Source organism: Bufo gargarizans, chromosome 5 (assembly GCF_014858855.1).
Source record: "Bufo gargarizans isolate SCDJY-AF-19 chromosome 5, ASM1485885v1, whole genome shotgun sequence".
Classification (NCBI taxonomy): Eukaryota; Metazoa; Chordata; class Amphibia; order Anura; family Bufonidae; genus Bufo; species Bufo gargarizans.
The window spans coordinates 152,685,505-152,710,461 of NC_058084.1; the positions used below are offsets into that span (position 1 = coordinate 152,685,505).

General features: G+C 43.3%; 1 protein-coding gene across 1 annotated transcript in view; it reads left to right on the forward strand.

Annotated features, from left to right (window-relative positions):
- Positions 1–5,685: 5,685 nt before the first annotated feature.
- CD226 (CD226 molecule) overlaps positions 5,686–24,957 on the forward strand; it is an 81,856-nt gene continuing 62,584 nt past the window's right edge. Inside the window, exons 1-2 of the mRNA XM_044295325.1 lie at positions 5,686–5,799; positions 5,906–6,235. Coding sequence (XP_044151260.1) covers positions 5,757–5,799; positions 5,906–6,235 — 373 coding nt within the window. The 5' untranslated portion in view covers positions 5,686–5,756. The remainder of the gene's footprint in view (positions 5,800–5,905; positions 6,236–24,957) is intronic.

Consider the following 24,957-nt stretch of genomic DNA (forward strand, 5'->3'; position numbering starts at 1 on the left):
AATGAAAGATCATCAACTCTCAAGCCTGGCAAGACAGAGAGACAATACTGTCTGAGCCTTTAACATTTTGTGGCCATCACATCATACTGAAGCATGAACACAGGTCACTATCAAGAGTCTGTGAACCATTTTACATACACATGCAATACCAAGTATTAGTAAGCAGGTACAAAAATGTGAAAACTATAACTTAGCATTTTTTTATCTTAGTATTTCTTTAATGAAACTTTGGAGCCAATGATAAATCTCCCCCATATTTTTTACTGTTATCTCCCCCTGCTAGGGATGTTAATGCATCAACTGGTATCTTTAAAGTGGTATTCCAGTTAGATAAAGTTAACCGCCATCCACAGAACTGTGTACAAATGCATCCAAGCTAACCTTGATGGTTAACGCATTAAATGGTATGGAGCTGAAGGTCAAGCATGCACACTGCCTCTCCATCTTCTTCTGTATTGGAGAAGCCAAGCATTTGTACTCTATCTCCAGCATTGCCATAGAGAAGGATTGTAGAGACCGTGCACATGCTTAACCGGCCCCTCCATTTTCATGATTGGTGGTGGCCCCAGTGGTCGACCCCTACCAATCTAGTAGTTATTACTCTGTCCTATGCATAGGGGATAACTTCATATAACCAGAATACCTCTTTATCATGCCTAGCAGAGAGTAAATATCACATAAATGTATGCAAAAATACAACACAGAATTTTTATTTTTGATTAAAGTTTTCCAGGGACATACCAGGGAATACAAAAACTTGAAATGCTACTTTGCTTATGCTGACATCATTTCATGTATTCATTGTCTCCTGAAGTCATGTAATATCACAGGGACATCAATAATTTCAGTTTGTAAAGTAGGACCAGATCAGATTCACTAAGCTAGGATAGTAACAGTATACGTTTTGGGAAATTGCTCGGTTCATGCCTAAATAGAAGGTTAAATAAAATAAAATAACAATAACTTTATTGATAAATATCTAAAAAGAACTGAGTCAGGTATAAAGGTTATATTGCAGCCACACTGGGAAAGAAGCATATGTTGCCCAGTGATATTGTGCTGCTGGTGTGCTTCAAGCGTTCAAGATATACAGCTGTGGTGCATCAGTCATCAGGAGCTTAGGTAAGAAATTGGTGGACTGATAGTAAATTCAGTGTCGGCCGCAACTGATGGTGTTCGGTTGGCCAGTGATCGGCACTCTGGTAGCCGTAAGGGCGCGCAGTCCATAGCTTGGATTTTTAAAGAGAAATTGCCCCCTGTGGTGTGTGTCTGCCCTTCAGCCAATTGGGGGAAGTAGGAGTGGACATCAGCCAAACCTCCCGATCTGACTTGCAGGCCTTGTCTGACTGATATTCACAGAAGGTGTGCACAATGTGCTCATGTCTAGGGAGGAGCTTCAAAGCGGACATTGTCACCATGGATACCAGTAAAGTTCGGTTAGGATCCCATATTACTCTAAATTAGTGCCGTCCTGCCAGACCAAGACAGATCGGCTCAGATTACCTGAACAAATACAACCACTGCTATGGCGCATTAATAGACCGAGTGGGATACCAGAACATTGCTTGTTCGCGTTCGCCACGGCGGGCTAACATATGCGATGTTCGGTCCGCCCCCTATTCGTCATCATTGAGCAAACTTTGACCCTTTACATCACAGTCAGCAGACACATTCCAGCCAATCAGCAGCATACCCTCCCTCCCAAACCCTCCCACCTCCTGGACAGAATCCATTTTAGATTCATTCGGAAGCTGCAGTCTTAGGGCTCATTCCGATGGCCGTATGCTGTCCGCAAAAATGCAGATCCTTTTTTTTGCGGACAGTTCAGCATGTTCACAAAAAACGGATTGTATTCCATTTATTTGCTGACCCATAGACTTCAATGGGGCCATGTCCTGATTTTCACTGACAAGTATAGAACATGTTTCATTTGTTTTGCTGAGCCGTTCAATGGAAGATAAGGCCCCATAGAAGTGAATGGGACAGCATCTAATCCGCAAAAAAAAGGATCCGCATTTTTGCGGACAGCATATGGCCATCTGAATGAGCCCTAAAAGTTAAGGTGGAAAGAGAAGGGGCCCCAGCAGCACAGAGTATTTCTGGAGTGTGCCAGTTGTGTTGGAAAGGACAGACAGGATTACTGGTTCTCAAAAAGCTTAAAATCAACGTTGAAAAATATATGGCATCAGAGGTGTGTGAGCAAAGGTTTGTGAGGATGCCTTCACAATAGGATGGGTACGCCATCCAGGGCAGATTGTATATGTGGGCGACATACAGAATATAACCAGGAAACATATTGAAGAATGGGGACAATTCGATCTGATAATTGGTGGCAGTCCTTGTAATGACTTATCTGTGGTCAACCCACACCGGAAAAGCCTTTATGGGGGCAGTGGACAACTGTTTTATGACTTTCCACGATTACTCAATAAAGTATTGCCTAAGACGGGAGAGAATCTGCCAGTATTCTGGTTATTCGAAAACATGGTTGCGATGGATAAAGCATTCCAAAAAACTATTTCTATAGAATCCTGTCAAGATTGATGCAAGTACGGTATCGGCTCCTCATTGAGCCAGATACTTTTGGGGGAATCTTCCTGGCATGAACAGGCCTCTAGTAGCTACAGACAACAAGAAGACAAAGCATCAATATTGCTTGGAGCCCAGAAGAGTCGCAAAGTTCATCAAGATTCAAACCATAACTACCAGCCCCTAGTCTCTTCATCATGGACAACATCACGAGTTCCCAGTCATCATGGATGGGAAGGAGGACCTCCTGTGGTGCACGGAGATGGAGGGGGTCTTCGGATTCCCCCCGCACTATACGGATGTCTCAGAAATAAACCGCTGCTCCCAACAGAAGCTCCTGGGAAGGTCATGGAGCGTCCCGTTCATCCAGCATCTATTCTCCCCGCTGAAGGATTATTATCAAAGTGTGTAGAAGCCACACAGAGCCCCCATGCTGCAGATTTATCATGGAGACACCGGATTTTATAATATTACATTATTTTATAAAGAAAAGAAAAAATGAAGCCCCTTCGTCACCCTACTCCCAAGTGCGATCAGCTACATCATCATCATCATCGAGTACTGTCTGCAAGTCACTGATGTCCTCAACCGTCTCTGGGTCAGGAGCCTGACCGCTCGCAAGACCAGTGTCACGGTGGGGAGTGGGGGAAACTCCCCACCGTATAATGTAGGAGAACAGTGAAGCAGCTAGTCCTGGACACCGGGAAAACGAAGCAGGTCACCTCCTAATGCCGCCCTAATTCTGGCCCTGACTCCTAACCATATGAGCAGACCCAGATGATAGGTGGGCTCATACACAGTATCCTAGGACACTCAGTCGCCATGAAGATCCCTGCAATGAGGTTAGGAGCAGGAGACAACCTGTTCATCCCAGACACTGAACAGGAGTCTCCACTGACCTAGCTACAAGTAAAGGGACAGCCAGTGAACAGCCACTGGATCGGCAGGTAAGAGCCCATAAATAACATGCACTTACCTGCCGCGGCCACAACAACCCTGAGAGCTGCTCACCGACTTGTGATTCCCCCTCCGGGGAGCCCGGAAACCCCCCTCCGGAGGGAATGCGACTCACAGGGGAAATGTCTAGTGAACATGCTGGAAAACAGACATCCACATGCCAGACATGTAATAACAACTAGACATACAACAGACCCAGCACAAAACCCACACCAAACATAGATGCAAAGGAAGGTAAAGACATAGGGAACATAGGGGAGACATCATGGACATTGATGTCTAGCTAGGAGGCCCTTCCATTGGACAGATGGTATATCCAGGATAAGAGCAGCACTCCAGTTCACACAAAGGCTGAAGGGCCACTGACCTCAAGCTCACAACACAACATATAAAGAGCCAAGAGGCCACACCCAAGACACACCTAATACCACACCAGCCAGATAATAAACCCCTCTGGCACCAGACAGGGAAGGATCCAGGGGAAAGGAGGAGCCACCTACATGCTGCAACAACACGTATATTTTTATTTTGCCACTAATGCAAGACAAAAAGGGCTTTAGAACATATAACTGCACTGATGAACGGCAAATATATTTTCCTTTTGCCACTGATACATGACAAAAAGGGTTTTAGAACATATAACTGCACCGCTGAATGGCAAATATATTTTTTCTTTTTCCAGTAATACACGCCACAAAAGGCTTTAGAACAGATAACTGTACCGCTGAATGGCAAACATATTTTTTCTTTTTCTACTAATACAAGCCCACAAAAGGCTTTAGAAGATATAACTGCACCGCTGATCAGCAAATATATTTTTTATTTTTCTACTAATACACGCCACAAAAGGCTTTAGAACATATAACTGCACTGCTGACCAGCAAATATATATATTTTTTCAACTAATACAGGACAAAAAGTGCTTTAGAACTTATAACTGCGCCGCTGAATGCCAAATATATTTTACTTTTGCCACTAATACACGACAAAAAGGGCTGTAATTTTAGCACTTAACCATACAACGGCTAATAAGCCCTTTTATTCCCACAAATACAAGCCAAAAAATTATTTAGAACATATAACATCACCATACAAGGGCACATAAGATGTATAAATATTTCCTTGTAATATACCCTGTTAATGCCTGTTTAAAACAGAATTTGCACCCTAATAAGAATGGTTTGCTGGAATTACAGAGCTGTATAATGACAATTTGGAATCCCCAGTCAAAGCAGCAAGGTGTAATAGGATTGTTCCTATCACCCAAGCTGTAACCTTCCCTACTGAACCCTGTTCAACATAAATACTGTGGAATGATTCCACCCTATCCTTTCCCTATACCTTGAATAATCTTGCCCTGCACTTGTAAATGGCTTTTTTAGCACTGTCCCTAGCACCTGCTGACGTATCTCCCTGCACTAAGTACACTGGTAAATGGCAGAATCTAAGATGGCTGCTGCTATTTATAGGGCTGTGACATCACAGGGCTGGCTTGCTGCTGATTGGCTGCATGCATGGCATTATGGGTGATCCCGCCTTCCCAGAGTTCCTTGATCCATGTCCAAACACGTGCAGCAGCCATTTTTGGAAAAAATGTGATTCGTTTCCACGAAGCGCGAGGAAATTCGGCTTCGATGCAAATCGAATTTTTCCTGACATTCGGATCGAATTTCACTTAGTCAGCTTCTATTTGCTTATCTCTAGTGGTCACACATGCTAGCTGCCACTCTGTTAAACAGTACAGGGCTGCCTGATATAACCCAGTGCTTGTACTCCGCTATCTACACAGTCCCATAGAGTTGAGTGAAGTAGCAGTGTGAATGCAGAACGGCCACTCTATTCAAATGGGAGAATCCCATTCTTATGATTAGACACATCCCCATTCCTGTGGATAGGGCATACGTGTCCTGGCACCACCCCTTTAAAAATCATCTAGAATAAATAGCTGGAAATACACTTTCATACTATAGGTACTCAATGGTCAAATTTGGCTGCTAAAGTTGCAGGCATGTAGGAAAAGCAATACTAAATAATTTGGCGAAAATATGTAAAAGTTTTAACCTATATCTGCATGGTTTAACATGAGTTTAAGTTCTGTGGTAGACTTTTACTATGAGTTTTTGAGTCCATCCCCCTGACACAAGCCTTTCCGTATCTTTATTTAAGCTAATTATGGAAGCCAGTAAAGGAAATGAGGTTGCTGTGCACAAGTCAGAAGCTGTCTTTATTTTCCTCTTTCTTCGAAGTGTGAAGATCCTCGACTTGAAAAGATGAACATAATAATTTGTCTGTTCTTCTTGCACTTGATTGAATGTAAGATTTTATATATTCATGCAATTCTCCATGTTACGTTATGTCTATGCATGTTGTGGACCTTAAAGTGTAGAAACGTATAGCTGTTTTGTGTTTTTTTTTCTAGCTGTTCATCTTGAAGAAATAGTGGATAGCACTTTAATACTCAGACGTGCAATAACTTTGGACTGCAAGTATTCAGGCAACGAAACGCTCATTCAGGCTCAGTGGTCTAAGGTCAATGGATCGTTGGAAGAAACAATGTGTACTATTCACAAAAGTTATGGAAAATATATTTCACAAAAGTACATGAATAGACTTTCATTTGTAGCAGAGAATTCATCAGATCTGTCTATTATCCTGAAAGAAACATCAAAAGCAGATATTGGGATCTATGTCTGTTACCTGGCTGTGTTTCCGATTGGATCCATAAAGAAAGTAATAGCGGTGCAAGCAGGTAAGATATGGAAACCTCAGGAAATCCTACTCTATAGTTGTATTTAGGTTTCTTTTATGCTTTCTTTACATACAGAACTTTTGTGTAGTGTGTTAAAGGGGAATCATTTGTTCATCAGATTTCTTGAGCAATGAATGGTTTCTCCCTCACCCTTGATTGACAGTGATACCTGGAAGTCTAGAGGCGCATGCGCAGTTGCTGCTCCGGTATCAGCAGCAGATCCTCTGCGCTTGTGACGCTATGCGGAGCAACGTTGTAGGCATGAGATTGACAGGGCTGGGTGAGATATCCAGCCCTGTCAATCGAGGGGGAACCCCTCGCTTTTCAATAGCTCTGATAAACTAATCAATTCATACAAACTGATTCGCTCATCTCTTGTTGTCATATCAGTTTGCAACTATACAGTGACAGAAGGCTGTATTACAATGCTCAATTATCGGGCAGGACAGGTGATCTTCGACGAGAAAAGGGCTCAACGCCACTCGTTTTGTACTGGACCATTGTGGTAGTAATCATTCTTCCCCTATTTAGTTATATTGATTATTGACAGCACATGCGGACAATAATCTGGCTTCTTTTATTCTGAATAAAAGATGCAATAAACTTTCAAATGAGCATATGTTTGTCATCTAAAATGCCGCACAATTACACAGTATAATGTATATAAGTGGCTCACCCGCTGCCTGCTCTGAACAACGTGCTCTATCTGTATGACTCACCCCGTCACAATAGGATTAATTGTATAGAACTATAGATAGGCACTCTTCATTTGGAACAACCCAGAGACATTAGTGTCTTTAAATAATGTTTAATGTTACACGTTCCCTAAAACTATCACCCCAAAAAATTATATATATTAGCAGCAGACATAAATACAGCCATACTGGATGTTGATGTAGAATGACACATGTTGGTTTTATTGGTTTTATAAGTGATGTATTTTATTTTATTTTTATTTTAAGTTAAATCCAATTTTTGGGGGTGATATTTTGTTTTTAGGTGATATTACTTAAAGACACTAATGTCTCTGGGATGTTCCAAGTGAAGAGTGCCTATCTATAGTTATATACAATTACACAGCCAAGTTATTGGAAAATGGTGTCCTTATTAGTGTTGATCGAGCATGCTCGGCCAAACACCAGTTCAGCTCGAGCGTCTCAATGCTCAGCACATGGTGGTACTCGGCCGAGTACCGCATGTGCACGAGCGCAATGCTCGAGTCTCCTCCCTGCACGTTTCTTGGCTGCTACGCAGCCAATAAGCGTGCAGGTGAGTACTGCCCTCACTGTAATGTCGTAGCCATGTTGGTTACTGGCATTACAGTGATTGGCTGGCTGGAACGCATCATCTCTCTAAACGCATAACCTCTTATAGGCTGCTGCGGACAGCGCTACGGACAGTTAAATTATCAGCACCACATCGCCTGTGTAAAGTGTGCGCATCCCTAAAATATCAGTGACATCCAGTGTACTTTTTCCGTAGATGGTGTCCGCTGTGGACAGTTAAATTATCCACGCCACATCTCTTGTGTAAAGTGTGCGCATCCCTAAAATATCTGCGACATGCAGTGTACTTTTTCAATAGACGGTGTCCGCTTCTGACAGTAACATAACCAGTGCCACATCTGCAGTGTAACGTGTGCGCTTCAAAAATGTATCTGTGACATACAGTGTACTTTTTCTGTAGACGGTGTCCGTTTGTGACAGTGACATTTACCAGGGCCACATCTGCAGTGTAACGTGTGCGCTTCAAAAATGTATCTGTGACATACCGTGTACTTTTTCCATAGATGATGTCCGCTTCTGATAGTGACCTTACCAGGGCTACGTCTGCAGTGTAAAGTGTGTGCTTCAAAAATGTATCTGTGACATACGGTGTATTTGTCAATAGCCAGTGTCCGCTTCTGACAGTGACATTACCAGGGCCACATCTGCAGTGTAACGTGTGCGCTTCAAAAATGTATCTTTGACATACAGTGTACCTTTCTGCGTAGACGCTGCGGACAGTGACATTACCGGTGGTACCTCTCCTGTATAACGTTTCCTCATCCCAAACACCTGTGACATTCTCTGTAATTTTTTATTTGCTGCTGGTGACAGCATTGACGTTATCTGCGGGATATCTCCTGTGTGACTTTTCCACATCCCAAATACCTTCTTAAATTTGTTTGGGCATTACACTTCCAAATCCTATGCTACTGTATGACAGACTTTCGTGTGACAGACTTTCAATCATATATAGCATTTAATATGAAGAAGACGAGCAGTAAGGGACGGGGCAGTGGCCATGATGCTGATTGTGCACATAGAGGCCGTGGTCCTGGGAGCGGTGAAACTGTGCCTACTGCCAGAGCACAAGAAAAACAATCATCCACGATACCTAGCTTCATGTCCCAGTTTGCAGGGCAGCGCAAAACACCACTCTTGAAGTCAGACTAGTACGACCAGGTGGTATGGATTGCAGCAGATAATGCTTCCAGTCGCTTAAGCACCACCCTGTCTTCCACCAAGTCCAGTCTCAGTAGCCAAGAGTCTGCTCAACCCAATCCTCACCCTGATCCTCCTTCCTCCCACCATGGAGACTCTGGGCAAACAAGTTTTCCCACACTCGGATATTCCAAGGAGCTCTTTTCAGCGCCATTCCTTGATTTGGCCCTCTCGACAATCACGCTTGAAGATGGACAGATCTTGTGCCCTGATTCCCAAACTCTTGAGCATCCACAATCACAAGAAGATGATGATGGGGAACGGCAATTACTGTTTAATGAGGCTGATGATGATGAGACACAGTTGCCAATAACTCAACGGCAATTACTGTCTCAAGAGGTTGATGAAGAGGATGAGAAACAGTTGTCAATCACTGAGGTAGTGGTTAGGTCAACAGGTCAGGAAGATGAGCAGAGTGAGAAAGTGGAAGAGGAGGTGGTGGACGATGAAGTCACTGACCCAACCTGGAAAGGTGGAAAGCCAAGCGAGGACAGCAGAACAGAGGGGGAGGGATCTGCTGCACCGCAACAGGCTGGAAGAGGCAGTGGGGTGGAAAAGGGAGAAGGCAGGCCACACCAAACTGGCCCACAACTGTTCCCCGGAGCACACTCTTGCAGCTATCTCCCTTGCCAAGGGGTAGGTGTTCTGCAGTATGGCGCTTTTTTGAGGAAAGTATGGACGAAGAAAATAATTGTAATTTGCAACCTGTGCCATACAAAAATGAGCAGGGGTGTGAACACTAGCAACCTCACCACCACCAGCATGATCCGCCACATGGCATCAAAGCACCGCAATAGGTGGACCGAACGCCTGGGTCCACAATCTGTGTCTGCGGGTCACTCCACTGCCTCCTCTTCCCTTGTGTTTCATGCTGGCCAATCCTCTGTTGAAGGTGCAGGTCCGGATGCCTCCCGCCATGCACTTGGACCTTTGCAAGCACCATCAGCGACCACATTCACTTCTGTGTACCAGTGCAGCATACAAATGTCCTTACCCCAGGCATTTGAACGCAAGCGCAAATACCCAGACACCCACCCGCAGGCCATAGCACTAAATGCGCAGCTTTCAAAATTACTGGCCCTGGAAATGTTGCCATTTAGGCTTGTGGACACTGAGGCCTTCCGCAGCCTCATGTCGGCGGCCGTCTCGCTTTAAGTAGTCCCCAGCTGCCACTATTTTTCAAGGTGTGCTGTGCCCGCCTTACACCAACATGTGTCCCGTAACATCACACGTGTCCTGACCAATGCAGTTACTGGGAAGGTCCACTTAACCACAGACACATGGACAAGTGCATTAGGCCAGGGACGCTACATTTCCCTGACTGCACACTGGGTGAATGTTGTGAAGGCCCGGGAGCGAGTCGTACCCTGGGATGGCTACCCGTGCTACCGACGCCAAAAATTGCGAGCCCTACGTTGATCAGAGTTTCTGCCAGCACCTACGTTAGTGGCTCCAACCCCCACTTCTCCTCCTCCGCATCCTCCTCCACCTCAGAATTATCCACGTGCAGCACCAGTCAGTCATCAGTCGGTAGCTGGAAGCAGTGTAGCACTGCAGTGGGGAAGCGTCAACAGGCCGTGCTGAAGCTTATATGCTTAGGGTACAACCTACACAAAAGACTATTAGCCTTCATTCAGGATAAATACCACAATCTTTATTAGATACACAATTAATACATATTAAAACATATGGAAACAATTTGCAGCAAGTAGGACTCTCCAGATGAGGATCCCGAGGAGGCCACATTGCCGGCTGGCCACAACAAGTGGAAAAACTTAACAATGAAACAATACCACTTGTAGTTGCCCCTTGTACACCCTAAATATCAAAGGGGAGAAAAAACAACAACATTAAATACGGTATAAAATAAGGGCAAAGTGGAATAACATAAAATAATGATACCACGTGTAGCACGCAGACTCTGCAGCCTCCTCCTCCCAATGCCGTTTCGGCTCAAAGGATTCTTTCGAGGATGTAGATCGAATATCACCTCCTCCTTTTAGTGCCACATAATTCAACCAATTAGATACACATGTAAGGCTATTACCTATTATATAATCATACTATGTGTAGGCGGATAGAGACAGAACTGCGCCGGAAGGAGCATCAGCGCCGTGTCACCATGTGACCCATAGCACGCGCATCACATGACTCACACTCAAGGGAAAACATGGCCGCATGTTCCACGCTGGAGCGCACAACCAGCGAAGCCGAGCTATGATGCGGCCAGCTTGGGGCGGGCAGGCCCAAAACACTCCTGCTGTACAAAAACTAATTGTCAGACAAAAAAAAAACACATCACAATCGTAAAAGCTCTGTGATCAGAGGCATAATACATACAAATTTGACTCATAATTGTGAAAAAAACATATTGCGACGATGATTAACATGATTGTAAGTGACTGTATAAAAAAAAGCTAATCCTGATCAATTAATAATAATTACACTCCAATAATTAGTTAAAAAAGGGGGGAATAAAATAGAACTAAACGCATACATGATTAATATATATATATATTTAACATCAGTATATGCACACTCAACCACAATGTCAGTGTGCATGACCCTAACTAACACTATAAATACAGTGCTAAATATTATAAAACATAAATTGATAACTCAAAACTATAAAGTGCAACATGCAGTGCTACCAATGTGATAAAGTGCCAAGTGCAGTGCATGAAAAACAATGTGTAGTCCAAAATACACACAAACTAATCCACAGTAAATATGTTACACAAAAATTATAATACCAGCAAAATCAACTATATAGTATATGTGTAAGTTTGTGGAAAGTGATAAATGAGAGAGTGTATGAAAAGTAATCCAATAAGGGATCAATTCATCCAGTGTATGAAAAACCGTCCACAAATTGCTGCTATCCGGCACATCATCCAGATTGATTCACCATAAATTGGTAAGTATGTCTCCATCTATTCTGTTATCTCACTCCATCGATAGGTTACAGGTATCTCGACAGCCAAATAGTAACTATAATAAAAGCAAGGAATTAAAAACAATTAAAAACAAAAAGGACCGGAGGAGCGGCGTGATGACGTGAACACAGCACGTCTCGCTCTCCCTCGCTGGCCTCCTCCCTCCAAGCTCCCGGCACATCCGAACAGCTGAATAGCTGATGCCGCACAGCTGACGCCGAAGCGCCGATGTACTGAGCGGCGTCTCTGTGCTGTACTTGGGTTGGCTCCTGGATCACCTTGCTTGCCGCTCGTGGGTGCCTGGTTGCTGTTGCGGCGGATGCTGGACACTCTGCACGGGACCCTCCGCCGCTTTCCTCCTGCTGTCGGTCCTCTCTCCTGCTCTGCGTCTGGACTCAGCTGCTTCGCTATTCCGGGGACCTCCCGTCTCCCCCCCTCGCTGGCTGGCTCATCTCTCGTCCCGTCTCTGCCTCTGGATCCGGCGGCTTCACTGCTCTGCCTGCTGCTTCTCCTCAGCTGTCTCCCTGCAACCTGGACTGCCTGCTACTCTGCTGACACCTGGCGATTAGCGAGAGCTCCCTGTCTCCATTTCTCCTCTGGACACGTGAGAATACAGCCCTCGTTGACTTTATTTTTTTCTACATTGTTGGTTTCTGTGTTTGCTGGGAGGACGTATTTTTGCTAGATTTTTTCTGTTTCTCTTTGTGGGGTGGTAAAGAGGAATAGGAGAGGTGGAGAGGAAGGGGTTAAAAGGAGGAAAAAATAAGGCGAGAAAGAAGTAATAAGGAGATATAAAGGAGAGTATAAGTTGGAAAAAGGAAGGAAAGGGTGAGGTGCGGAGAGGCGGGGGAGGGGGATAAAAAAAAAAAAGGGGAACATAAAGAAATTTAAAAATTAACAAAAAAGGGAGAAAACGAGGGGGAAAAAAGGGAAGAGAATGGCCCCAAAGCGGCGATCAGTGGACTCCTCGGTAACTAAATTGGGGTCTAAAACACCAGAGAATAAGATCGACAAGTTTTTGAAATCGCCCTTCCTTAATGAAAAAAATTCAACTAAAACTAAACTCTCTGCTAACGTGAAGAAAAATGCTAAAACACCCCAGTTTGAGGAACCCTCTGAGGACGGATCAATGGAGGCAGACCAGGAAGCGGTAGAGGAAGGTCTCCCTGTACAAACGCGAACAGAATATGATCCATCTGTTTTGGATAAAATCCTTTGTGCCGTGGAAAACAACGGCTCTCTGGTGCAGGGGATGTCCACTCAATTGGGTTCAGTGCAGAGCGACATCTCTTTAATTAGAGAAGACTTAGTAAAGATCCGTGACCGAGTCCTCAATGTGGAAAAAACTGTTGTTTCCCTGCAAACCGAAATAGCCACCTTAAAATCTAAAACCTCGCTTCTCGCCTCAGAAAATCAAGTGCTACAACACAAGCTAGAAGATCTTGAGAATAAGTCAAGGCGGAACAATGTCCGTATAATTGGTTTTCCAGAAGGGGCTGAAGGCCGGCAGTTAGAGGAGCAACTCAAAGATGTGGTCATGCACAATCTAGGCAGCGATAATTTTTCTCCTATGTTTCAAATAGAAAGAGCCCACCGAATGCCAGGAGGAAAACCTACTCCAGGGAGGCCGCCGCGCACAATTTTAATGAAACTATTACTGTCTGCTGATAGAGATATGATATTAAGAAGAGCCAGAGAATGTACACCCATTGAATATCAGGGTTCTAGGTTGCTCTTCTTTCCTGACTTTGCGCGGCAGACTCAGGAAAGAAGACGTAATTTTATAGAGATAAAGAAGCGCTTGGCGCTAAAGGATATCAAATATTCTCTACAGTATCCAGCGAAATTAAGAGTGATCCATAATCGGACTTCCCTGTTTTTTGAGACACCACAACAAGCGTCAGACTGGATTGACCAAACGGGCATTTGAAATTGTGTATTATCATGTTCGAAGGGATGGCTGGGAGGTGGGGCTAGGTTGGGGGAGAATGGCCGGAGGTTAGAGGTTTGCTGACTAGATCGGGCGGATCAACGGAGAGGGGGGATGGGAGGGCGGGGGGGGGGGGAACCCACCTTGCAGGCCGGGTTTTTTTTTTTTTTTTTTGACTGATGTCTATTAGAATTGTATCTTGGAATGTCAGAGGGCTCGGGGAAAGGGTTAAAAGGCAAGCTATTATGGATGCAGTAAAAAGATACCTTCCAGCAATTATTTGTATAGTAGAAACTCATCTTACTAAAGAAACCCTGCGCCGTCTGGCAACGGGATGGCATTCTCAATCTTATCACTCCACCTTCAGCGGATCTTCCAGGGGCGTTTCAGTCCTGATTCATAATTCTGTAGATTTCATCCTTATAAAATCTCATATAGATGATCAGGGTAGATTTATTTTCCTACACGGTAAGCTGTATGGCCACAGTTATATTCTGGCTTTCTTCTATATACCCCCTCCATTTTCAATGTACCCATTGACTCAGCTACTGCTTTTTGCTGAAAATAGATCAGAATGTCGGTTAATCCTGATGGGGGACTTTAATGCGGTTATGGACCCCAACAAGGATAGATTCACTTTAGATGCAGATCGGGGGAGGAACCCTTGTAACTCCTTGTTGCCCCAGTTTTGTTTAGAGGTAGGAGTGGTAGATATATGGGAACATCTCGGCGGAGGAAAGAGAGTATACTCTTGTGTCAGTAGGGGGGGGGAGCAATGTCTAGGATTGATCTAGCACTCACCAATGAGAGCAACTTGAGTAATATCAGTAAGATACGATACGGAGTAAGAACTGTTTCGGACCACTCACCCGTACTAGTTGAGGTTCGCACTGGGGAGAATAAGGATAGAAGGGGGCTAGGATTCAAGCTGAACCCATATTGGCTCGCCATTATGGAGAATCCTCAGTCTATTAAACTACTGATATCCTCCTTTTGGGAGGTGAATTTTCCCTCTGCTAACATCAACATAGTATGGGATGCCCTGAAAGCATATCTGAGAGGGGTCTTTATAAGTGAGATTGCTGCAGCAAGGAGAACATTTAGGGGAAAAGAGGAGGAATTGGCTAAGATCGCTGTATCTACAACTGAGCGTTTTACCAGCCAACCCACGGAATATAACAGGGAAGAGATGCAGAAGGCTAGCTGCTTTTTGGAGAAGTATTTAGTAGAGAAAGCAAACCATAGAGTATTCTTTAAGGGGCTCAAATGTTTTTCAGAGTCCGGACGTCCTGGTAAGCTCTTAGCAAGAATAATCACACAACAAGATAGGAAAAATCAATCTATCACTTCAATCTGTAACTTAGAGCGGGAAACTATAACAAATCCAGAGGGGATCAGGGATACCTTTCTACAATATTTTGCTCAGATATACAGATCCTCTTCCGGTATGTCACCCGAACTGGCGATGCGGTTCTTGGAGAGGATTCCACTTTCTACTTTGAATGAAGCTCAAATAGAATTTCTGGAAGAGGAGTTGTCTCTCTCTGAGCTGAAGGAGGCTCTGGGGTCTATCTCGGGGAGCTCATCGCCAGGACTGGATGGCCTTCCATATGAAGTTTATCGTAAGTATGGGGAGACGATCCTCCCCCAGTTGCTAGAGGTGTTTTCCCAAGCAATACAGGGAGGGGGTTTACCATGCTCTATGATGGAGGCTCTTATTGTTTTAATTCCAAAAAAGGATAAAGACCCGGCAGAATTGAGCTCCTATAGACCAATTTCTTTATTAAATACCGATGTTAAGTTATTATCAAAAATTTTGGCTAGGAGGCTCTCGCGGGTTATATCCACTATTATCCACTCAGATCAAAATGGGTTTATGCCAAAAAGGGGCACCCATCACAACCTACATAGGCTATTCATGAATATTCAGTCCCCGGGGAGCGGCGCCCGCTCCATCCTGTCGGATGCTATTAAAGCCTTTGACAGGGTGGAGTGGACCTTTCTCTGGGAGGTGATGAAAAAAATGGGCTTTGGCCCAAGATTCTTGGCGATGGTACAGCTCCTATATAACTCCCCAGTTGCTAGGATAAGGATCAACGATATGACAACAGAGAGCTTTACATTAGGAAGAGGCACCCGTCAAGGCTGTCCTCTTTCCCCCCTGCTATTTAATATTTACATTGAACCCTTAGCGGCTAGTATTAGGCAGGATCCGAGGGTGGCTGGTTTTGGCACAATGGGGAATTATGATCGAGTATCACTTTATGCAGACGACATTTTGATTTTTATGCATCAAACAGACACTACTCTTCCTCGCATAATGGACCTGGTTGGTCTCTTTTCCGGTCCTTCCGGTCTGGAGATAAACTGGGAGAAGACCGTCCTTCTCCCTATAGACGAACTGCGGGGTGAATGGGATAACCAGCTAACGATCTCAGATTCAATAAAGTACCTGGGGATAACAGTTTCTGCCAAACCCCAGGAATACCTACAACTCAATCTGCTTCCCTTGCTGATAAAGCTGAGGGCTAAAATTAAGATATGGCAAAAAATCCTGTCAGCGAGAGCAGACAGAATTTCATTAATAAAAATGGTAGTGCTGCCCCAGGTTCTTTATGTCTTGCGCAATTCGCCTGTATGGATTGTAGATAAGTACTTCAGATTGATAGAGCGGATGCTTAATGATTTAATATGGGGGAGGAAGCGTGTGAGATTGAAGGTACTCTACTTTTCTATGCCCTATAATCGGGGAGGTTTTAACCTCCCCTATTTTAGGGGCTATTTTGTGGCCTCTCAACTTTGCTTGTTTAATGAGTAGGAAAATAGCCAGTTCTGCAGTAAGGTGGTGAAAGATTCAGGCTTTGCGGATTTTTTTACAGTACTTGAGTCTGACTATTTGTCAAATGTTCTAAACGGGTATACACTTTTCTGCAGAATGGCTATAAAGTCTTGGCGAAATATAAGGAACTGGTGTGGAGCTAGGGCATCACTTATTTGCACTCCATTATGGCATAATCCAAAGCTTTTGAATTTAAATGATTTGAGTTGCAGCCAGTATTGGAGGACCAAGAATGTTCAGTACCTGCATCAAGTGGTCAGTGGTGGACACATTTTGCCCCTTGCAGAATTAAAGCAAGGGGCAAATTTAGGTGAGGTGGCTTGGTATGCATATTTTCAACTAAGGTCAGCACTTTCTAGCACTGCGAATCGCTATCTTTTTACTATAGATACTCCTGAATTTTTACATGATTTAATTTGCAAGAAAATTGTCACGAGAATTAAAGTATCTCACTGCTATAGACACTTAATGAAAAAGTTTTTTTCGGATGTTTTTTCACCAGGACAGAGAGCCTGGTCATCTTTGCTCTCAGAGACGGGCTCTCCAAACTGGGAGAATATAGGGGAAAGTTTAGAAATAAGTCTCGCATAATTTTAACCACACTGTTGTACAATTTAATATTTTGCACAAAATATATGTGACACCTATATGGTTATATAGGAGAGGACTTAGAACCTCCTCTGACTGCCCACGCTGTGGTGAATCCGAGGCAGATCATTTACATTTGTTCTGGGATTGCCCAATGGTGAGCAGGTACTGGAGATCGGTTCAAACCAATCTGGCTCGTAAACTCAACATTGTTGTTCCTTTTACTCCCAGGATATGGGTCCTGGGAGATTTATCGGAGGTTAATTACCAACCTACAAATGGCCGATTGTTGATTAAGGTGATGTTTCTGGCTAGGCTTCTCATCTCCAGAGCATGGTTTTGCTCTTCCGCTCCAGACTGTAATAACTGGCTGGGTTTGGTTGAGAAGGTGAAAAGCTACGAGAAGATTTTGTACAATCAAAGAGGATCCTATTTAAAGTGGAATAAACTGTGGAAAGATTGGGACACGATTAACTAACCAGGAGTTTTTTTTGTTTTTTTTTTCATTTTTTTTTGGCCTGCAAGGTGGTGGGGGGGGGGGGGGGGATGGTGGGGGGGGGGGGATGGTGGGGGGGGCTTTGGGGAAGATCCAATTAGTCCGGCTTCTTTTTGTATGCAATGTATTAGTGTAGAATGTGAAGTCATAATGGAGTATTGAAGTATCTCTAGAAATGTTGGAGGTTGGCAGGACTCACCGGCATCAGATATTGGTTAATTTTTTGACCTACCTAAAATATTGAGTAATACATGGGTGAGGGTTCAGGGCTCGGGATCTTGGGGGGTCCGGGCATCGGGCGCGACCCGGGGTGCGGCTTTTCCTGTCGGACATGAGCTTCAACTACGGGCAGTGATCTGACACATGTGTGGGTTGGGTGCGACTATCTGTCTTCTCTTAATGAAATGGAGTCGGTGTTGGGTTGTGCTCTCTTAATGAGACAGTGCTGGTTGGTTCTGTTTTTCTCTTCAATTGCCGGAGATTGCTGAGCGACATTTGACTCGAGTCCTTTTTTCACGAGACACCGTGATAAACACATGCGAGTTATGCTTAAACAGGGCATTAATATTCAACTTAACCACACGGGGATGAGGCAGTAAAACACGCGAGTGGGCTTTACACCACTGTGATAGAAGACTGCTGGACCCCCCTCTGTTTTCCTTTGGTTCTACGGAAGTGTGCGATTAAAGATCGCTGTGAGCTCGCCCCGCACGGTGTATGTGAGCACCAGATGATTCGCCACACGAGTGTTGATCCTGTCGGTGGTGCTTACTTATGTTTGAGGGAGGCCGTATGAGGTGCGTGTTCGCTGCCTGGTGGGCCGCCCGGGCTGCGGGCCTCTGTTTCCTCCCCATATAGAGATAATAATATTAAATAAGATGTCTTTGTCTATCTGCATTATTAAAGCTTTTGATGCCGGGTGGGTCCTGCTTTCTTCCCAGGAAGTGAGACCTCTATTTGATTTAGTTAATATGCATATAATTATGGGCACTTGCATGAAATTATATCTAACTATGGTTAAAAAATTAGAACTGACGGACTTTTGGATTTTATAGTACTGTAAATGGAATATCGGTATGTAGTTTTGTATGATAATAAAAAAATATTATTAATAAAAAAAAAAAAAAAAAAAAAAAAAAAAAGGACCAGCAGCAGACAAAAGGAACAGAGAATGCACCAAAAATAATAGTATGTACTACAGGGTATGCACCACAAGGAATTATAAGTACGGTGAAAATGACATATCTTCATTCAACCCTCCAGATGCCATGCAGTCAAGTTCATAAATCCATCTTACCTCTTTTTGAGCCAACAGTTTCCTCCAGTTGCCCTCTCTCAAGGAGATGAACAGACGATCGATGCCCTTAACTTATGAAAATCTTTGAAGTGTCTGGGAATAGATTTCAATTTACTTACATCATTTTCCTCTCTCGCCCCCTATATACCCAGAACATATTCACGAATATGTCTCCTAAGTTCTCTTGAGGTCATGCCAACGTAAATACATTGGCAAGCACATGATGCCAGATATACTGCATGTAATTGTCACACCGGTGACAGGTTTTAGAAGGTCTGAAAGATTATCTGCACATTAGATACAGATAGGAGTTAGGCCAGGAGCAGGGTTTTATAGGTGGTGACCCTTTTCCTTTCCTAGCGGTGAGGCCTAGTGTCTTTTCCCTTCCTTCTTGTTGTCTTTTAGTGTTCTCCCCTACTACATCCTTGACAGTAATATTGTGAGTAATCGTATACAGTTTTCCAGATTTGCCAGGGTTTGAAAATTGAGTGGCTTTGTCTATGTTTGTGCAAGCTACACACTTCCCACATGGGGAAAAAAACATTTTGGGCCCTTAAACCCAAAGATCATAGATGGGTGTTCACCTGGGTGGTAGCTCCTTACTAAGATGTCCTTTAGGCATTTGGATCTCCTATATGTAATTGATGGAACTTCAGGGAGAACTTTTCCCAAAGTTAGATACACCTACCAGTATTTCGACAATGCTGATCGCATCTTTATCTATTGAGGATTATTTGTGGATATAAACCGCACCTTATCATCATATTCGCCTGTCCATTTTTGGCGGACTTCGAGTAAGTTATCTATACTGGTTTCTTTTGCTCTCTTATAGCCTTGTCTCGTACATTTCACCGGATTTCCCCTCTGATGGAACCTCTTGGAGAGATCCTGAACCTGTTTTTCAAACCATTCTTCTGTAGAGCAGATACGTCTAAGTTGTAGGAACTGATTGTATGGTATATTATGAATCAAGTTCCGGGGATGACATGAGTTGGCATGCAACAGCGCATTGGTGGATGTCTCTTCTCTGAATAGATCTGTGGAAATTCGCCCATCTTCAGCAACTGAAATTCTGATGTAGAGGAAATCCAAATTCCATTTATCGATCCTATAAGTCAATTTGATGTTCAGATCATTATTGTTCAATGACTTCATCAACTGACCGAATCCAGCCTGTGGGCCCTGCCACACGATGAAAATATCATCAGGTAACAGGCCCACATGTGGAGCCCGCCAATCAAGGAATTCGAATCGGTAAGGAAAATCTTCCTCTCCCATTGCTGTCCCCTGGAGCTGCAGGTAGAAGACATCCTTAAATAAAAAATAATTGTGGGTGAGTATAAACTCTAACAATTCCAAGATGAACCCAGTTGTAAACCATTCAAACGGCGCAAAATGTCAATTGTGTCCTTTAAAAAAGATGGTAGTTGCTAAACTAAAGGTTTTAATATGAAATAGATCAACATACAAGCTGGCTCACATAGATTGCCCATGCCAGAAACAATTTTGCGTCCCGGCGAGCATGTAGCATGCATGTAAATTTTAGGAAGCATGTACAAACATGCTACTCTTGAATGATCCGGAATCAAACATTTGGCCTCCTTGTCAGTAATAATCCCATTCTCCTCTGGCTTTCTGCACAATCTCAAATTGTTCCCCAGGATTATATGTGAGATGCTTATAGCATGAGGCCACCTTCAGTTTTTTTGGGGGGCAACTGGTTTATCACACCAGTTGCAATTAGTTGTTCCAATAGCGTTTGTCCCTCTGTATAGCTGCGATATCTCAGCAAAATCGCACACAACTGCTGCACAATACAAATGCACTACATATAAATTATATTATAGGTATATCACACCCCTGCCTCAATCAGTTTTTTTGGGGGGGCAACTGGTATATCACACCAGTTGCAATTAGTTGTTCCAATAGCGTTTATCCCTTTGTGTAGCTGCAGGATTTCAGCAGAACTGCACACAACTGCTGCATAGTATAAATGCACTATAATATATTCTGTGGATAGGGGATAACTTGAAACAACCAAAATACCCCTTTACCTGTGACAGAGTAATTAATATAAATAATATATGTGGAAAGGACAGAGACAGATGAGGTATCTTGAAAATTCAGGTATACACATTACGTCTCAGGATTCCTAATGGGGTTGTCTGAGATAATTGAAAATAAGATTCCTAATTAGTGATGAGCGGCAGGAACAATTTATGAATTTGCAATATTTCGTAAATATTTGGTAGAATACTCGTCACATATTCGCACATTTGCGAATTCTATATTATTTTCTTGATCGCGAAAAATCTGCAATGTAATATTCGCATAATGGGGTTAATCAGGGGTTAAAAAGCAAAAAAAACATACCTCATCCATTTGCTCGCGGAGAGGCTGTCGCTGTCACTGATGACGTCAACACCCCCGGCCAGTGTGATGACATGGTGATGTCACACATCAGCAAATGCGAGATTTGGCACGTTTTCTTCAATCAAGACGGCTGCAACAGCCTCTCTGAGAGCAAATGGATGAGGTATTTTTTTTTTTTTTTTTTTTTTTTACTGCTTTTACAGGAAAAATTGATTTGTTACCACGAAGCGTCAGGAAGTTCGGCTTTGTGAGTAATCAAATTTTTCCCAAAATTTTGATCAAAGTCCATTTCGTTAACTTTGATTCAGTCAACACTATCCAGCCCTGTCACTCAAGCTTCAGATTAGCACTTCTTACCCTGAGGGGACAGCCTCTCACAGGTGAAGAACTCTACTCTACTTTGGACAGATAGGCGGAGTGCGCAACCAAAATGTAAGCAGTCGCACACACATTGAGGTTTGGAAGCCAAAATCGGGAAGAGAAGTCATGTCTGTCCTTTCTACTTTCTCTGCTTTTATAATCCGCTCCTGATTTTGGCTTGAATATATGAATTATACCTGATTGCATTATTGCTCTATGTACTATACCAAGAGATCTAAGGTTGTTAGCATGCATTTTTTATCAAATTATGTGCGCCCACTCGCCAAAACAAAATAATTTATGTTTGTTCATTTGCTGATATAGTTTTATGGCATATTTGTATCTATTAAATTATGGAAAATAATGCTATTTCTGTGTAAATGATCAGAAAATCAGTAGAGCTTTAATCTCTTGAAAATATCATAAGAGCAGTCGTATCTAACATTGGCTCCACATCATGCCACTATAAATTGAAATACCTTTATAGTAGCAGTTGTTCTCTTTTTTGTTAATGGAAAATGCAGTTTAAGATGAGAACAGAATAATTAAATACATACAGATCTACAAAGGAATTGAATTTACAAGGAACGGCATGAAGAATGATTTAGGAGGCAAGGTGTAAATTATGCGTGCTACAGAATTTCATAAACAAAAGGATTGTTTAATTAAAGAAATAAATACTTTCCTCCGTTAATCTTTCTCAGGCTCTAGTATCAGCAATTAGATGGATATCTAAGTGAACTGACTTATGGCCTGTACTTACCAAAACAGATGAATATTCTGCAGTATCGCCGCAGTCATCATCTTAGTTGCACAGGATGCCGCTACTACTACTTTTTCACAAAGCACTTTTTTGGGGACTGAGCCCCCCCCCCCCATCTTTGAACCCATCAGATGCGACATTCATCGCTGATTGCGGTATCTGGGATCATTATAAAAGCATTTTAGTGGTTGGTCATAAAAAACAAAACTAAATTGTACTTACCACATCCGTTTGGGCATGAAGAGGCCGCCGTGGCCATCTTGCTTGATAATCCAGAGCTACATCTTGCGCTGCACATGATGTTTTGGCCTCATGTCCGCCGGTATGGTGAAATCATACGTTACCGCGCACAAAATTTTGCGTGGGATCTTCAAGCAAGATGGCTGTGGTGGCCTTTTTACACTCAAATGGATAAGGGAAGTATGATTATTTTTTTTACCACCATTTCATGGAAAATGTATATAAGGGGCTCACTCCACTCAAAGTATGAAGAATCATATGCAAAGTGCACTGACAACTCCTTTAACCCTTGGGCTAAAGAAGAATATATCAGTATTGGGTTATCGAAGCACATACATCTTCTCGAGGCACATTTTGGTCAACCCTTTTGATCAATTTATATGTAGCATAGGGATCATGTACTTGCAGGGAGGTCGGTAATGACACTTTTAGATTTCCAGGTAAATAGTGGTTTAATTTTCTTACAGCACAACACAATGCAGGACCTCTAAGTTAAATTTTACTTGGGAGTAGTCACGGCACATAAAGCATAAAAAAAAAAGACAAAGAAACACCTGTCCGTCTGGACTCTGACTAATACAGAGACTGTCTCTCACCTATACCATCAGCTTGTCTGGGAGATCAGACTTAGCACATCTACATAGTCTCAAAGCCAGCCTACCCTGACACTGACTGGGGATCTGAGGCCTGTATTTATTTATCTGTAATAATCCCAGTAGCTACACCTGGATCTCTTCAGGCTAGGGGGAATAGCCATACTGGAGTAAGGGTGTGTATTGGTAGGTCCCACTACCAACCTATCTACCAGTCCCAAAAAATCTAGCCCAGTTCAAAGGCTTAAATAACCGGTCTCAGCCAACATAACTTTTGGGATTCTCTTATCACACCCAGCTGAGGATTCTGGGTGCCCTATAACCTCTTCCAGGACTTTACCATACACTTTGTTACAGTAGATTCTTAAAGGGAACCTGTAATAGTAAGTGGTTGCCAAGAACCAGCTTTAGAATTGATACAGCCCAGGCCTTGAAAAGAGTCAAATCTACTTGGGAAGAGTCCCTGCCCATCTGCTGATGATTGGCAGTTCTCTCCTAGAGAGAAAGGGAGAAAACTAGGTAGAAGCCGGTCAGTCATCAGCAGGTGGGCAGGGAGAGCAAGAATTCATGAATAACCATGACTCTTCTCAGGTGACTGTGACTCTTTTCCAGGCCCAGTCTGCAAGGATAGTGATGTTGGTTCTCAGCAACCAGTTACTTTTAACTTTTAAATGACAGACCGCTGAAATCAACTCACCTGTCTCTACTTTATGCTGCCTTTAGTATGGGCAGCATAAAGTTAATGATAGGTTCTCTTTAAACATGTTGATCAAGTTGTTCTTTTGCAGTGTCAGAGGATTTATGTGCCTTGAGAGACGACTTATACGTTATACTGATATACCTAACAACATTGTAGTTGGTAAATTCAGGAACATTTAAGTACCACCCCCAGCACATAGGGTCCCCACAAAAAATAGGGTACCAGGAGACTATCCCAGACCGATACTGGTGAAATGCCTACTATCTAAGGACCGAGATGGAATATTAGCCGATGCTAGAACCTCGGAAAGATACTATATACAGGGGGTAAAGATTAAACTTTTTCCAGATTATTCATATAGTACTAATGTACAAAGAAGAGAGTTTATATCGGTAAAAAAAAGACTAAGGGAAGCAGGTATAAAGTATAGCCTATTTTTTCCAGCAAAATTAAGGGTGGAACACAATGGCAAGTTCGTTTTCTTCCAGACTCCGGAGGAAGTTAGCGAATGGGCGGACGGGGAGGGTCTCTGAGGCTGGGGGGGAGGTGGTGATAGGTGCTAAGATGCTAAGATATGGAGTCGCCCGGACTGCCGACCAGCAGAAGGGGGGACTATTTGGATGGGAGGGTATGGAGGGCTCGGGGGGGTGGGGCGTGGAGAGAAGTTTTTTTTTTTTTTTTTTTTTTCTTTCCTCCCCTTCCTGGATAGATGGTTAGGGTTCTTTCGTTAAATGTGAGAGGGCTCCGTGAGAGGGTTAAAAGGTTTGCTATCCTTGAGTGGATAAAGAGGTTCCTGCCAGCCGTCGTCTGCCTCCAGGAGACACATTTAGATAAAGAATCAGTAAGGTGGTTGGAGAGGAGATGGATGGTGGCGGGATATCATTCGGTATATACTACCTACTCTAGAGGGGTCTCGATTTTGATACATAACAAGATTAAATTTGAGGCTCTGGCATGTGAGGCCGACGATTGTGGCAGGTACCTCTTTCTACACTGCTACGTAGAGGGGAAAAAAACCGTACTCGCAAATATATATATTCCACCACCATATAAATCAGATGTTTTGTACCAATTGTATAGATTTATGTTGAATAAACAGGAATGTATGTTGATCGCGGTCG